The sequence below is a fragment of the Oryctolagus cuniculus genome, chromosome 10, assembly GCF_051225735.1.
Source record: "Oryctolagus cuniculus isolate XC-2025 breed Fujian yellow rabbit chromosome 10, ASM5122573v1, whole genome shotgun sequence".
NCBI lineage: Eukaryota > Metazoa > Chordata > Mammalia > Lagomorpha > Leporidae > Oryctolagus > Oryctolagus cuniculus.
Window position 1 is genome coordinate 54,552,658 of NC_142876.1, and position 15,703 is coordinate 54,568,360.

Genomic DNA, 15,703 nt, shown 5'->3' on the forward strand with positions numbered 1-15,703 from the left:
GGTAAATCAAGGCAGCGAGAATGGAGATGAAAGGTCAAACTAGACTGACAGTTGAAGGAACATCAGTTTTAATCATTTGTCATGTAACTGTGGCACAATGGAAAAATTAGGTGACAAAGGCTGAGGTCATGTTGGAGCTTGTGGGGGTGGGGAAGGATAGCTTGAGCACAGAGAATCATGGGAAGACTGTAAATGGCCTGAGGTTTGTAGCCGTGGAGAGCTACAAATAGGAGAGCCGTGGCACAACAGGGATGTGGGTGCTGGTGAGGGAACCCGATGAATGAAGCAGGTGAGATGTGTTTTAGTCAAATGCGAGTGGTGAGAAAATAACAGAATGGAAGTGTTTAGTGTTGGAAGCGTGGGGTGAGATGTAGGTGAGAACTTAGGTCTTTGCCTGTCCATTTGGGCTTTGCCTGCAGAATTCAGGGAAATGAGTCAACAGCTGGCTCACTAAGAGCGTGAAGGGCTGTGGGGAAGAGTGCTTGAGGACTTCGCTTGGGAGTTATGGCCGTGCCGCTGATCAGTGCTGGGCAGGAGAAGGAAGCCACACCAAGAGGCAGGCGGATGTCTGAGGAAGGGGTTAAGGAGTCTTGTCGAAATGCCGCCAAGCAAAGCGGTCCAGCTGGAGAAGCTGCCAGGACAAGGACGCCGCCAGCCTTTCAGGAAACTGTTTTCACCAAGAGTCTTATACAGGCCAAAGGCGCTCGTGGGCAAAGGTGGGTCAGAACTCCTTAATGAAGAAAGGAGTGAGAGACCAAGATTGGCGGTGGGCAAGGAGATAGCCAGACCTCGTGCAGGCAATGTCTTTCCTAGGAAAAGGGGACTTGGGCCTGTCTGAAACTAGGAACAAAGAAAATCCGTGCAGAGAGCTGCAAAGGGGAATTGGGAGGCGGGACAAGTTTCAGTAGGGCTCTGAAGGTGTAGGGCGACGGGCTTTAGACAAAATGGAAAGCCTTGTCCTGCACTTGAGCCTCAGTTCAGAATAGGAGGAGGCACACACGAGATGCTTGGCTTCTCCACGAAGTGCTTGATGGAGGGACTAGGGACAAAAAGGTAGAGAAGAAGTACTCAGTGGTCCACCTTGATCACTGTTCTCTGACCCCACCCCCTGTTATGATCTGAATGCTTGTGTCCCCTAAAATCTGTGTGCTTCAATCCCCTCTGGGTGATGGTAGTAAGAGAATGGGCCTTCGGGCGGTGATGAGGCCGGGAGGGCAGAGCCCTCATGAAGGGGGTTGGTGGCCCTGCAGGGGGGTCCCAGAGAGCTGCCTTGCTCCTTCCACTGCGAGCTCACAGTGAGAAGTCAGCCCCCATTCCCGTCGGGAACGCCCCAGCCTCCAGAACTCAGAGGAACAAGCTCCTACTGTGTGAGCCACCTTGGCTGTGGCATTTGTCCTAGTAGCCCAGACGGATAAAGTGTGGACAGGCAGGGATCTAAGGGTGGATGAGAAGTGCTGGGATTGCAATGTGCTCTGACAGTCTGACTGTCTGGTGTTCAGTTGTAGCATTCTAAAATAATTATTTAATAATCTGCTAGGAACTGTAGCATCAATTATTGGGGTCTACTTAATGAAGCATTTGCAAGATTTAAAAACTCTTTACTAGACTGATCGGAGGAAAGTAGGAAACCACTCAGCAATCCGACCTTCCAATTTTTTGTCACCAACTGCTACTCTCTCTTCTGGAAGATTGTGATGTAAATGCCACAACAGGTTAACTGATATGTTTTTTCCACTTTTCTCTGGGTTTGGACAGTCAAAACTCCTGTGTGATGAGGCAGGCACTTAGCCTGCTGGTTAAGAAGCAAGATAGAACCACATGTCCCATATTGGAATGCATGGGTTCGATTCCCAGCTATGGTTCCTGATTCCAGATTCCTGCTAATGCCAGCCTTGGAAAGTAGCAGTGATGGCTCAAGTAATTGGGTCCCTGTCACATACACGGGAGACCTGGATTGTGTTCCCTGTCCCTGGTTTCAGCTCAGACTGGTCCCAGCCATTGGAGACATTTGAGGACTGAACCAGCCTCTTAATTAAATGAATTTTTAAAATTCTCTCAGATGATCTTCAAATCTGTGTTCAAACTTGTTGTGGGTGCAGAAGTGAGGCATGGAATCAGGGACCAGGGGGAAAATAATGCCCAATTGGAAAATGCTAGAACTGGGTTCCTGATTGTTCGGAAGCAGCTGAGTGAGCTGTTACAGCTGAGGACGGGTGGCGTTCTATGGACATACAGACTCACACCCAGGCTTAGTTTTCTGTGTGCATTGTTTGGGAGGCAGAGACAGAGTTCCCATCTGCTGGATGCTCACAACAGTGTGGACAATACTGCGCTGGAGCCGGGAGCCTAGCACTCCATTTGGGTCTCCCACGTTGGGGCAACAACTCTATTACTTGAGCCATCACCTGCCCCCTCCTGGGGTTCAGGTAGGCAGAAAGCTGGAACCGGGGCCAGAGCCTAGAATTGAACTTAAGACACTCCAGTAGGGGATGCGGTTTTGTTTGCTTGTTTTTTAAGATTTATTTATTTATTTGAAAGTCAGAGTTAGAGAAAGGAGAGACAGAGAAAGGTCTTCTGTCTGATGGTTCACTCCCCAGTTGGCCGCAACACCTGGAGCTGTGCTGATGTGAAGCCAGGAGCCAGGAGCTTCTTCTGGGTCTCCCACATGGGTGCAGGGGCCCAAGGACTTGGGCCATCTTCTACTGCTTTCCCAGACCATAGCAGAGAGCTGGGTTGGAAGAGGAGCAGCCAGGACTAGAACCAACGCCCATGTGGGATGCCGGCACTTTAGGCCAGGGCGTTAACCTGCTGCACCGCAGTGCCGGCCCCGGGGATGTGGGTTTTTAACTGGTAGGCCAAACAGATACCTCAGTACTTAATTTTGACCTAATTTTGGGTCCCGGGTCTCCGATTTTCTAAGTGTGTGAGTCAGTTTCTTATCTGTAACAAGTGTAATACTAAAAATGTTTACCTTGCTGGGAGGATTAAATAATAGACAGCCCCAGATGAGGTCCTCCTTGGTTCTGTCAAAGTACCTGTTGAATTCATCACAGAATTAACCAGTTTTTTCCTGGGTCTGAGCTTACCATTTGTATTCGCTAGTTCTAAGGTGGCGAGCCTACTCCAGATCCTGCCCAGAATTCAGCTTGCATGAGAACAAGGTCTCCCCTAGCTTATTTAATCAGTTACCTTCTAATGGAGGAGCCCTAGAAGCCCCATTCACAATGGTTTTGAATCGATACAAAGAGTCATTGATTCAGAACAGTTGCTGTGTTTGGTGGTTTCCATGGAGATGACCCTGCTGGTGGTCCTGTGATCTCTTCCTGGCCCTAATTATGCGCTGGAACAGGCAGGGAGCCTGCCAAGCCGTCTCCTCAGCAACACCATCCTGGATGGTGTTTCCCAGGCAGGAGTTTCCCTTAAAACTTGAGAGGATCTAACTGGCGAATTTCAACTTCTGATTTACCCATATGAGGAGTTCTTCACTGAGAAGGAACTCTTCTGATTTTCAACTGCTTATCTCTCAGGCTCTTTTGCCGGGTCTCAGGAGCTTGGGTGAAAGTCTCAGCAGAGCCTTGTGTCTTTGTTTCAACAACATGTTGACTTGGCTCTTGACCTATCGCCAAGATACTGGCCTAAGGAGTCTTGGCTATGTCAGTTTATTAGAGAAAGTTAAGCTTGTTTTAAATGTAACGTGACAGACAGCTGCAATGCCTGCAGCAGCCAAGACTCATCACACTAAGAACCCACATGATGGGGCCCGGGCTGTGGTGTCACCAGTTAAGCTTTGCTTGCAACAACAGCATCCCTATGGGCGCCGGTTCCAGCCCTGGCTGCTCCATTTCTGACCCAGCTCTGCTAATGCGCCTGGGAAAGAAGTAGAAGGTGGTCCAAGTGCTTGGGCCCCTGTGACGCATGTGGGAGACTCAGAAAGAGTTCCTGGCTCCTGGCTTTGGCCTGGCTCAGCCCTGGCCGTTGCTACCATTTGGGAGCTCTTTCTCTGTGTGTAACTGCCTTTCAAATAACTAAATACATCTTTAAAAAAGAAAAAAAATATAACATGGACTTGTAGAAGCCTTATCAGCAGATGCTATTAGGATTTGACACTTGGACTTTTAAAATGTCTCAAGACCATTGGCGAAATTGTTACTATTCCTGGTGGAGTTTTTTTTGAAGAAGCTATGTGTTTTTCTAATGCAGAATCAAATATTTCCTGACTTCTAAATAACATTTTTTTTTTACTCTCCGTGTATTTTTTGAATTGTTTGTTTGTTTGAGATAGTGCTCCCAGCTGTTGGCTCACTTCCCAGTGCCTGCTCAAGCCAGGTCTGGGCCGGGCAGAAGCTGGGGTCTGGGGCAGGAACTCCTCCACTTGCTCTGTCACCACTGCCTCCCGGGATACACAGAAGCAGGAAGCTGGGATGAGGAGCGGGGCCAGAATCAGACCCGGGCATTCTTGTTATGGGCTAGGTTGGACCTAAATTAATTTTCCAGGTTCTTGCCTTTTACTTAAAGGAGAATTCTAAATGTAGGCTCCAACACAGCATGCAGTATGATAAATTTTATTTACAAAGTGAAAAAAATACACAGGCCCATTAGGGCTTTATTAAGGGAGACTGGGTCAAATAAAGGGAATTATCATACCCTGCTCTGCTTGTCCTGAGTCCATAAGGAGGAGAGAGAGAGCTTCTGCTCTTCCTAGCTTTTTATGAGCTTTAGAGAAGCGGAAGTGTTTACATGGTGCCACCCCCACATCCCGGGTAAGAGGAGGGACTTCCTGGGGAGGGGTCCCTTGATTGAGAGGTAGATGAACATGGCAGCACAGCGTGAAGGAGGTGTGGCTTCCAGCTCATGAACTTAAAGTTATCTAAGCTTTCCCACATCATTCTTATGTGGGATGCAAGCATCTTCCCCATTGAGCCAACCGCCCACTCCCTCGTAATGTTCTGAGATAACATTTGTAAGGAAGTTCCAGCGCTTAACACTCAACTATCCACTGAACTCCAAGCACAGGACACGTAAACAAATCTTCCTGGATCTGTAATCGGAGTCCTTAGGTTCAGCGGTTTTGGCACCTTTGTGTGGGCATGCACACACCCCTAAGAGGAACTCCTGGAAGTATGGTTGCGGCGCCCAGCACCTTTTGCCCCCGCTAGGTCAAGTTTGTGCCGAACACTTGGTTTTCTCCTTCCGCTCTGTACCCTGGATTCTGCTCCTGCTGATATTTCCTGTTCCTGTCCTCATCGTTCTCTATCATCATTGTCACTATCTTCCGCGTGGGGAACCTGTGGCTGTCTTTTTACGCTTCCTGGATGACAGAAGATGATCTCACAAAGGCTACTGCCCCCAGTCCCCGCTGACAGGTCTCTCCACCTCTGAGCTCATCAGCGTCCTCACCTCCTTCCCATCACATCGCAGAGCTCACCTGAGGCTGTAACTCGCGGTTCGCAGCGCACTGTTCCTTGTCTTGTCCTCCTTTGGTTGTGATTCAACACCTTTATGTGTTCTGGAATAGCCTCATCAAAGCGCATTGTTACCTGAATGAAGCTGTGCTGTGATACAAGAATGTGCCTTATAAATCTAATTATGGCTGTTTCCTAATATCATTTTTTCCTGTTCGCTGTCGAAGCAGCTCCAGCAATGAGAATAATTCTTCATGGAAAAATCAAAACCTAGAGGCGGCAGCATAATTTCCTTTGCAGTCTCTGGCTTGGCAGTAATAAGTGCATGTCGATGTCTTTCCGTGACATCACTGATGAGGCGACAGGAACACCAAGTGACAAGTGAGGGCGCCGCGGTTAGTGTGGGGCTGTGTGGAAATAGCAAAGAAGTTAGTTATCTGGGAGTTATTTGTTTATGAACAAGATTTTCCCAGAAGACACATAAAAGGGGAAAGACAGTTTTGGATGCAAGAAAACATTTTGTCAAAGTAATTCATAGAAGTGAGTGACGTGAGTGGACCTTGTGCTGTTTTGGATAAGCTTGTTGTTTTGCTTGTTTCCAGTTATGTGATGTTAATTTTTTCTGGGCTATTTTTAGTGCCGCTGATAATCACAATGTTCTGCATGTGTTGCTGCAATGTTGCTGCAAAAGTATGCTAGCAATCCTGGCTTTCACAACTTTTGACCTGAATGAATGTGCTTTTTAGTTCATTTACCGAGGAGATACACTGAATTCCTACCATTTTCCTGACTATAAGATTTTTATGGGTGTTGTTGGTCCCCAAGATAATTTTAATTTTGCAACATAAAAGCCAGTCAATTAGGAAAGTTTGCAAGACTTCCCCTGAAGGGTGAATTCACGTGAACATGGTCCGCTGTAGGGGAGAATGGAATAAATGACCGTGGAGTGTGAGCTCGGAGAAGCTGACCTGGTTCTACACCCCTTTGCAAGTTTGTGCACTCACGTGAGAAGCGGAGAAAGAGGATTTTACCTGGGTCTCGTGAATTAATTTCCATAGCCCTATGCTCTTGTGGTACACTTGCAGAGTCCTTGACCTGGGATGGCTCCCCTTACAGTTTCTTGACTTGACGGTGGTGCAAAAGCAGTCCACATTCAGTAGAAACTTTACTTCCCATTGTGACCGTGGCTGTTTCCTGAGCCAGCCACATGTGGTACCCTCCTCCCTCGGATGCAGGGCCAAGGTCCCCAGTGCAGGTCCTGGTGGGCCCCACAGCCCCCAGGGAGACAACAGGTGCTTTACCGTGGGCTGCGCTGCTGAGCTGGCGTGACCGGCAGATCAGGTGTATTCAGTGCATTTTCCATGGGCGATATGTTAGTCCCCCTGGGCTTATCGGGACAGACCCTATCCTGAGGTCAAATAGCAATTGTGTTCCCTTACTTGAGCTTTTCATTGGTCAGGTCCCCTTGTCTTCATAAAGTCCCTCTGTCTGTGTCCCTGAAACTCAGTCTCCCAAGGTGTGGCAGACCGAAAGGTAGTTAGCAGAGCACATCCTGCTATCCATACGAGCCCACCCAGGCTGTGGGTGTCGGGGGATGTACTGTGGTTGGAGCTCATAAAATGAAATAGTTCCTGGGAAATCTGAACAAGCAGAGTTTTATGATGGGAAAACTAAGTTCTGACATATGAGTGATAGAAAAGGATGACATGCAGGTTTCAAAAGACTTTTGTACGTATTTAGGTGGTATAGTTATGGGAAAATAGCACTCCTGTCACATTGTGCTTTGGGGACATCTTGGTGGCCTCGCACGCTGTTGTCTTTTCATACTTATTTTCTGTTTTATCCCTGAAAGTGGAATTTATTTTTTCCTATTGAAAATTTCTTTCCTTTTTAGCAGAAGGCTGCGTTTCCCCCTTCTTGACTGTACTGGCACCCTGCACATACATGGTTGCTCCTTAAAGTTAGATTTTTGGTGTTTTTATATGTCATTTTGAATAAACATATATTTTTGATGTTTTATTATAATCTCATGTATGTAAATGATTTTGTTTATACATAAGGAGACTGGGTCTGACTTCAAGGCCGGACAGTTAAGTACAAGCAGGTTGTGTTTATTTGGCTCCAAAACAGACAGTGAAGTGTGTGGCTTGGAGTTTTCTAAGTCAGCAACTGCTTGCCTCGGTACCATGGAGACACAGCGAGCTGTTAGACTGAGTTTGTCATTTCCTGGGAATGCTGCTGGGCACCTAGTGAGGTGCAGGTAGCCAAGGGGAAGATTGGCTCCTTGGCTACGTCTCGCCACCTGTCCCCTTGTGTGACTCCTAGGGTGCGGCTGGGGCCTGTTGCACAGGAGCAGACCCACCTTTGCATCTGTGTCCAAGAAGAACCTGACCCGGCGTCCTTCCTGCCCCACCACAGGCCATCACTCCCTATCTGGGGCTTTGGGTGTTCTCTGCACAGTTCTCGGGGTGTGTGGTTATGTTTGGCCTCGATATAGTAGGTGATTGGTCAGGATTTGATGAGTGAAATGTCCATCACTTCTCCTTTCTTCATGTCAGGCCAGTTAGAAAGAGCACAGTGATGGTCAGGTGCTGAACTTCCTGTCAGTCCCTCTGCCCTGTGGCAGTGTGGTCTTGGGAAGATCACTCGACCTCTCTGGATGAGTTTTCTCACCTGTAGGAGAGGACTAATCTGGTGGGCATTTGGCGTAGAGGTTGAGATGCTGCTTGGGTCACTGGCATCCTGAATTAGAGTGGTCGCGTTCGAGCCCAGCTCTGCTCTCAATTCCAGTTTCCTATTAGTGCGTACCCTGGGAGGCAGCAGGTGATGGCTCAAGTACTCGGGTCACCGCCACCCATGGGAGAGACCTGGATGGAGTTCTGGGCTCTGGCTTTGTCCTGGTCTAGGCCTTGGCTGAGTGAAACAGTGAACAGAAGATCTCTCTCTCTCTAACCAATAAATCCAAATTATCACATGGAAAAATTGTACAAAGTTCCCAGAAGTGTTGGCAGAATTCCGTCGCAGGCTGCACGCTCAGCAGCGGGTGCAAGCGGCTGTCTCTCGGAGAGGGTGAGTGTCTGCTGTGCGGAGGGAGCCAGCGGTGCCCTGTGCCGCGGGCTTCAGCTGCAGTCCCGGAGCTGCTGACCGGCATCGGCGGAGAGCCTTTGCCTCCTCCTTGTTCCACTTTGCCATCCTGACGTCAAGGGAGAGTTCAGATGACCAGACTCAAGTGGCACCACATGGGTTTTCAAATATCTTAAAAGTTAGTACAAGGAACCTGATTTATTATTTTATCTCTACCATTTTGGAAGTCTCAGCCCTGTTGGGCAAATCCTTGGTAGGGAGACTGTACTGAACTGATGGAGAATTGAGACACACTTTTTTTTTTTTTTTAAGATTTATTTATATATTTGAAAGAGTTACACAGAGAGAGAAGGAAAAGGAGAGAGAGACAGAGAGAGAGAGAGGTTTTCTATCCGCTGGTTCACTCCCCAGTTGGCTGCAATGGCTGGAGCTGCGCCAATCTGGAGCCAGGAGCCAGGAGCTTCTTCCGGGTCTCCCACATGGGTGCAGGGGCCCAAGGACTTGGGCCATCTTCTACTGCTATCCCAGGCCATAGCAGAGAGCTGGATTGGAAATGGAGCAGCCAGGACTTGAACTGGCGCCCATATAGGATGCTGGCACTGCTTTGGCCCCAAGAAACACACTGGTTTAAATCTTGTGGAATCACACGCTTTCCAGAGTGGCTACAGTCGGGGAGGATGAGGCATCACATACCTGGTTTAAGGAGCACTAAAGCTAAACAGCATGTGCATTGTAACCAAGCAGTGCTGCTCCTGCGAGTGTGCCTGGGAGAAGTGAAGACGTGTGTCCATAAGAAGACATGGTCAGCGTCATGGGGTTAGGTAGTGGCCGTGGTTGCACAGCTCCGTGAGCGTGCTGGAATTGAGGCCTTTGCTGGGATGAAGTTTCTGCGTGTAGATTGTATCTCAGTAAAAATGTTTTTTAAAAAGGTAGCTTCAAGAGTAGCCACAGCAGCCATATCCACAAACCTCCAAAGCTGAAGGAACTAGCCCACGCATCAGTGAGGGGAACAGCTGTCATCATCCCCACGGGAGAGTAGTGCAGTGCAGTGAGAGGGGGCCGCCGGCCTCCCGGGCACTTCAGGGTGCGGTGGCTGGATTGGGGCTTGTACGATGCTGGAAGGTTCTCTGTCTCCATCCAGGTGGTAGTGATATGAATGAAACGTCCAGTGATGGGTTCACTTGAGATTCAGGTACTTCATGATATTTATGTTGTTTCAATTAAAAATGTGTTGTGCCATGCTAAGGAAGCAACAGCTCAACACGCTGAGGGCCAGTGGCTGGGGAGGCAAATGGGTGTTAGCCCAGCAGCTTCCTAAGCGCATCCCTTGTGTACTTGTTCTGGTTGTGCCTGGGAAAGGAAGACAGGACAGGCCGGGCTCCTCACAGTTCTGACTACTGTTCCTCCTGCATTTCGTGGTTGGAGTTTCCACCACATACCCAGCTGACGGCCGAGGTATGAAGAGGGAACCCAGACCTTCCTGTGTTCCCTTATGCTCCACTGCCTGGGGCCGGGCTCAGCCAGGGGCATTCTTCCTGCAGGGCCTGTCACTAATGAAGGAAATGGCACACCTGCCGTGCTCTCAGGCACGTGGCTTAGCTGGTGAACACCCTGGTTCTAGGGCTCTGCTTCTCATTGGGAGCTCCTGCTGGGCCAGGGCTGGGGGTGCCGTCAGGAGGCTGGTGTTGCTTCACCCTCCTCACACCTTTTTCTCCTTGGCTTCATGACTTTGGAGATGGCAGTCGGACACCTTTTAAACCTGCTCTCTTGGAAAAGCGTTTGGTGCAACAGTTAAGACACTGACGCAGGCATCCTATATCTCAGTACTTAGGTTCAAGCCCCAGCCCTGCTCCCAATTCCAGCTTCCCGCTAATGCACACCCTGGGAGGCAACAGGTGACGGCTCAAGTACTTGGGTCCCTGCTACCTACTTGGGAGACTTGGAAGGAGTTCTGGGTTCCTGGCTTTTTTATTTATTTATTTATTTTTAAGTATTTATTTATTTGAAAGAGTTACAGAGAGAAAAAGAGGCAGAGAGAGAGAGAAAAAAAAAAAGAGGGAGAGAGAGAGAGATTTTCCATCCACTGATTCATTGCCTAATTGGCCACAATGGCAGAAACTGCACCGATCTGAAGTCAGGAGCCAGGAGCTTCTTCTGGGTCTCCCACACTGGTGCAGGGGCCCAAGGACTTGGGCCATCTTCTACTGCTTTCCCAGGCCATAGCAAAGAGCTGGATCAGAAGTGGAGCAGCCGGGACTTGAACTGGCATCCGTATGGGATGCTGGCAATGCAGGCACCCGCTGTACCCATTACACCACAGTGTTGGCCTCCCGGCTTTAAAAAAATATATTTTATTTTCTTGAAAGGCAGAGTGACAGAGGGAAGGCTAAGGGCTTGGCAGGCCTGAAAAACGTCTCACGCACCATCGTTCAGGGGCGTCCCACCAGCTGTCCCCTCCTGCCGCAGTCGGGGGCTCAGAGCTGCTCAGCTTCTGTCTGCAGTGCAGTGTGGGGGCGTCTTTCTCATGTATCTAAGGAAACATAAGTCCCAGACCTTCCTCCTTGTGCTATTGGCAAAGCACAATATGGCTTTTACTCCCTGGGTAGGCGTTCACTCACAGTCGGGCTTTCGGCACTCACTGAGTACCCAATATCATGAAAGGATGCAGCATGACCACAGCTGGCGCCAGCTGTGTGTGCACTCTGTGCTACGCAGGGTGGCAGGTCCTTTGACACACCTGTATTTAATTCACATCACAGCCTCGGGTGGGTCAAACTCTGTGCTTCTCTCCTCCTTTGAGAGAAACAGCTCCTCTGATGTGACTATAAGACAGTGAGGGAGCTTGGACTTGAACCCAGCTCTGAACTCCAAAGCCTGTGCTCCTTCTGATGAGCCTCTAGAAAGACTTGGTGTTGGTTCTTCTCTGAGGTATGGGAGACTGAGGCTGGGCGGATTGTCCCGAGCACTGTCTCCAGGGGGCGCTGTGTCACAGGTGCACTCAGCACTAGGTAGTCTCTGGTGTCTTCCTGATGGGCATCAGCACAGCATGGAAAATGCCCTCAGGCTACCGAAAGTCTGATGCGGACTAATGGGGAGCCAAGGAAGGTGAGGGAAGAAGGTTGGCCCTGGAGCCAGGAACTCAACCTGCAGCTCAGCCTGGCAGGTCCCATCCTCTCTTGTGACGCTGGACAACAGCAGCCACAGCTCCCTTAGGCCCGCCATGTGTAGGTCTTAAGGATACTTCCAGCTTCCGGTAGAGTTATCCTAAGTCGAGGAGCAGCTGTGTATCCTCTGGGACTTCTCCCTATGCACACACGACTGAGTTTCTCTCTGTTTCTACCAAGATGGGGTCAATCTCTACCTGTTAGCCATTGTGGACAGTATTAGGAGTGTCTTCTCCTTCCTGGGGTGATGAGGAAATGCTGGCCCAGAGAGGTGAGTGACTGGCCAGGCCCCGGGTAGCTGTCCAGTCCAGAGCTTTCCTGGCCTTTCTGAGGTCTGGGCAGGCAGCTGGCAGCCCAAGGCTTATGGCTTCAGGAAACCCAACTTCTCGGTGGCTGTGGGCGTTCCACAGCGTGTCTGATACGCCATAGGCCCCTGAGAGGAGAGCAATGACAGAAACCGGGCCTCTGGCCCCTCTCCCGTCTGTGCCCGCGGCTGCCCAGCTGTTGTCTTCAGCAGCTGCAGTGCTTTCCCTGCCAGCCCCACTAAGCTTCACGCAGCTGCTGACTTGGGGAACTCGGAAGCCTGCAGTGTGAAGTTTGCAGAGAAGGCTGCGTCCCCCTCCTGCAGCTAGATTTGTAGCAGTTACAGCCCAGAGGCAGCGGGGAGTGTGTGTGACTTCCTGAACTTGCCACACCATCCCAGGAAGCCTGGGCAGGTGGAGGTGGTGGCTGATGGGTGGACAGTGGTTCTGCACAGAGCTGATGGGGAGCTCTCGACCAAGACACTGAGTGAACCCTTGGGCTTTTGCAATGATGTCTTCTCTCTGGGAAGTGTCTAAGTGACCTTCTGCAGTTAAATACAAATACGTGTATTCTTTGAGACACTACAGTAGTCCCCCATGTCTGCAGGGGATACATTCCAGGACCACCAATGGATGCCGGAAACCATGGATAGAACCAAACCCTATGAGCGAACCTTGCAATACTATGATAGTAGAGCTGACAACCAAGACAGCTGTTAAGGGACGAGCAGGGAGGTAGCATAGGTAACACGGATACACTGGACAAAGGGATGGCACATGTCCAATATTTCACCACAATACTCAGAACAATGCACAGTTTAAAACCTAAAAATTATTTATTTCTGGAATTTCTTATCATATTTTTGAACTGTAGCAGGTAACTGAAACTTTAGAAAGTAAAACCACGGGGTGGGGGCTACTGTATTTCCACTTGTAGGAACCAGTCGTGTAGCTATGTCTCCACAAGCATAAGATGGCAAATATGTGCAGGGCCTTTTTTAAAAAAATTATTTATTTATTTATTTGAAAGCCAGAGTGACACACAGAGAAGAACAGGGATAGAAGTCTTCTATCCTTTGGTTCACTCTCCATATGGCCACAACAGCTTGCACTGGATCAGGCTGAAGCCAGGGGCCAGGAACTTCATGTGGGTTCCCCACGTGGGTGGCAGGAATTCAAGTATTTGGTCCATCATTCACTGCCTTTCCAGGTGCATTGGCAGGGAGCTGAACTGGAAGCAGAGCAGCTGGGACTCAACACCAGTGTTCTGACAGGGGACGCAGCCTCCCAAGTGACAAGCTTAACCCACGGCGCCACGATGCCTGCCTCATGTTCAGGGTTATTAGAAGACTGGAAGCATTTTCATTGTCTGCCAATAGAAGACTGTGGTTTATCCAATGAATGGAATACTGTTTTTTTAAAAAAATTCAAAACAGTCTATGTACTGCCAGGGAGAGATTCTAACATATAAGTGGAAAATATAAGGAGTAAAACCACACGTGTTGGGGCCAGCACTGTGGTATAGTGGGTAAAGCCGCTGTCTGCAGTGCTGGCATCCCAAATGGGCACCGGTTTGAGACCTGGCTGCTTCACTTCCGATCCAGCTCTCTGCTATAGCCTGGGAAAACAATCAAAATTGCCCCAAGTCCTTGGGCTCCTGCACCAGTGTGGGAGACCTGGAAGAAGCTCCTGGCTCCTGGCTTTGGATCGGCGCAGCTCTGGCTGTTGCAGCCACCTGGGGAGTGAACCAGCGGATGGAAGACCTTTCTCTCTCTCTCTCTCTCTCTCTCTGCCTGTGCCTGTGCCTGTGCCTGTGCCTCTCTGTAATTCTGCCTTTCAAATAAATAAATATTTTTTAAAAAGCCAACCACATGTGTCATATTCTAGTTTTTGTGGAAAAAAAAGAAAGAACCCTAGAGTCTGCATTCACAGTCACCTACATGTGTCTAAAGAACTTCCATATAAGGAAACATAAGTGCAGCTTAAGCACAAAGTGAGAGCTGAGCAGATGGGGCCAGGGGGAGGAAGGACACTTCACTGGGCATATTTTCACAATTTTTGGTCTTAGAATCATGGTTGCATTGCCTATTTAAAAATAAAATAGACTGTAGCATGTCACACCAAAATGTCACAAAAATGGTTGTACTTTTGTCTATCCAGAACTTAAGCCTGGATAGGACAGTTTTGAACTAGAAAAAGTTAACCAGTCCCTGGAAACCTGAATCTGAGAGAAAGATGCAGGGGGGACAGCCAGGTGTCCCACTGCAGTGGCCTCCTGAGTTGAAGGGGTGACCCCTGAGATCACCAGGAAAGGAAGCCGCTCCCTGCCGATGGCTTAGTTTGGAACCCGCCGTGCACCCTCTGGTCTGTCCAACGTGTCACAAGCACCCTTTGAGTGAGAGCTCCTCAGCCATGAGGCTACATGTACCCGGGTCCTCACATCCAGCAGAGCTGGGACTGCTGCTGTGTGCTGAGAAGTGCTCGGTCAGCGACCACCTGGACTGCAGTAGGGCCATCCAGATGTGCTAACACCATAAGGCAACCAGCAAATGTTTATTTTTGTTTATTTATATTTGAAAGGCAGACACAGTCTCCCATCTGCCGGTTCACTCCCCAAATGCCCACAACAGTCAGGGTTGGGCTAGGTCAATACCAAGAGTCCAGAAATGTGGGAAATATCCTCACCTGTCTACTCAAGAGATGGTCTCAGACTCAGGAAGTGTAGTGAAAGCCACACTTCATTATCAGTCTTGCAAGATCAGATGTCTAATGAGCAATTACAGCAGGCAGTTTAGACCCTAGCATGCAGGTCTCTACCCCAGTTCCTCATTGGCTGAGTACTTTGGGGGTACGGTCTTCCTAGAAATTGCCTAAGTTACATAGTTACCTTTCTCTGTAATTTCCTCTTGTGTTTTGGCTACTCCCTAACATTCTGTTGCCTAGGGAGTTTTGCTACATCTACAAGTCAGCCAACAGTAACTTTCCATTCTGTGTTGAACATGGACCATCAGACATCTTCTTACAAGGGCTTGATTGGCGTTTCACATGTGAGTGGCAGAAACCCAAGTACTTGAGCCAACACCTGCTGCCTTAGGAAGCTGGGTTTGAGAGAAGGGCTGGGATGCAAACTGAGGTGCTTTGAAATGGGATGTGAGTGTCCCATCAAACACCCACCCCACCCCTTTGTTTTATAGAGGGGGGACCTAAAATCGAGAGGGAGATTGGCCTGCTGATGATCACTCCACAAAGTTGTTTCCCAGCAGGGGGTGCCAGGCCTCTGGGCTGGCTGCTGGCTCAGTGCAGGAGATGGGGAGAAACTTGTGCAGTTCAGTGCAGGATTACCACTGGTGTGCTGATAGAACTACATACTCGGTTGTCCGAGACCAGCTACCTGTCTTCTTAACGTGAATGAGATTCGCCACGGGATTTAAAGAATATGGTATTAGGGGAACCCATGTCATGGCCCAGCAGGTTCAGCTGGGGTTTGCCAAGCTGGCATCCCCGTTTGAGTCCTGGCTACACCTCTTCCAATCCAGCTCCCTGCGAATGCTCCTAAGGCAGCAGATGATCTACGTACTTGGGCCCCTGCCACTCACCTGGGAGACCCAATGGAGTTCCTGGCTCCTGACTTCAGCCTGGCCCAACCCTGGCTGTTACAGTCATTTGGGGAGTGAACCAGTGGGTGGAAGATCTCCCTGTCTCTCTGTGTCACTCTGCCTTTCAAATAAATAAAATAGATCTTGAAAACAAA

The 15,703-nt window shown here is 49.3% G+C and overlaps 1 protein-coding gene across 20 annotated transcripts in view; it reads left to right on the forward strand.

The window, feature by feature from the left end:
* Positions 1-15,703, forward strand: part of SLC35D4 (solute carrier family 35 member D4) — a 128,579-nt gene that overhangs the window by 90,166 nt on the left and 22,710 nt on the right. For 9 of the 20 annotated variants that reach the window (XM_089305258.1, XM_089305261.1, XM_089305263.1 and 6 more), the window contains one exon: positions 13,163-13,819. The exons of 10 other annotated variants lie outside the window; for them this stretch is intronic. In XM_089305258.1, coding sequence (XP_089161384.1) covers positions 13,163-13,423 — 261 coding nt within the window. In that variant the 3' untranslated portion in view covers positions 13,424-13,819. Of the gene's footprint in view, positions 1-13,162; positions 13,820-15,703 lie in introns of those variants that run through there. One more of the 20 variants, XM_089305259.1, reaches the window with a different exon arrangement.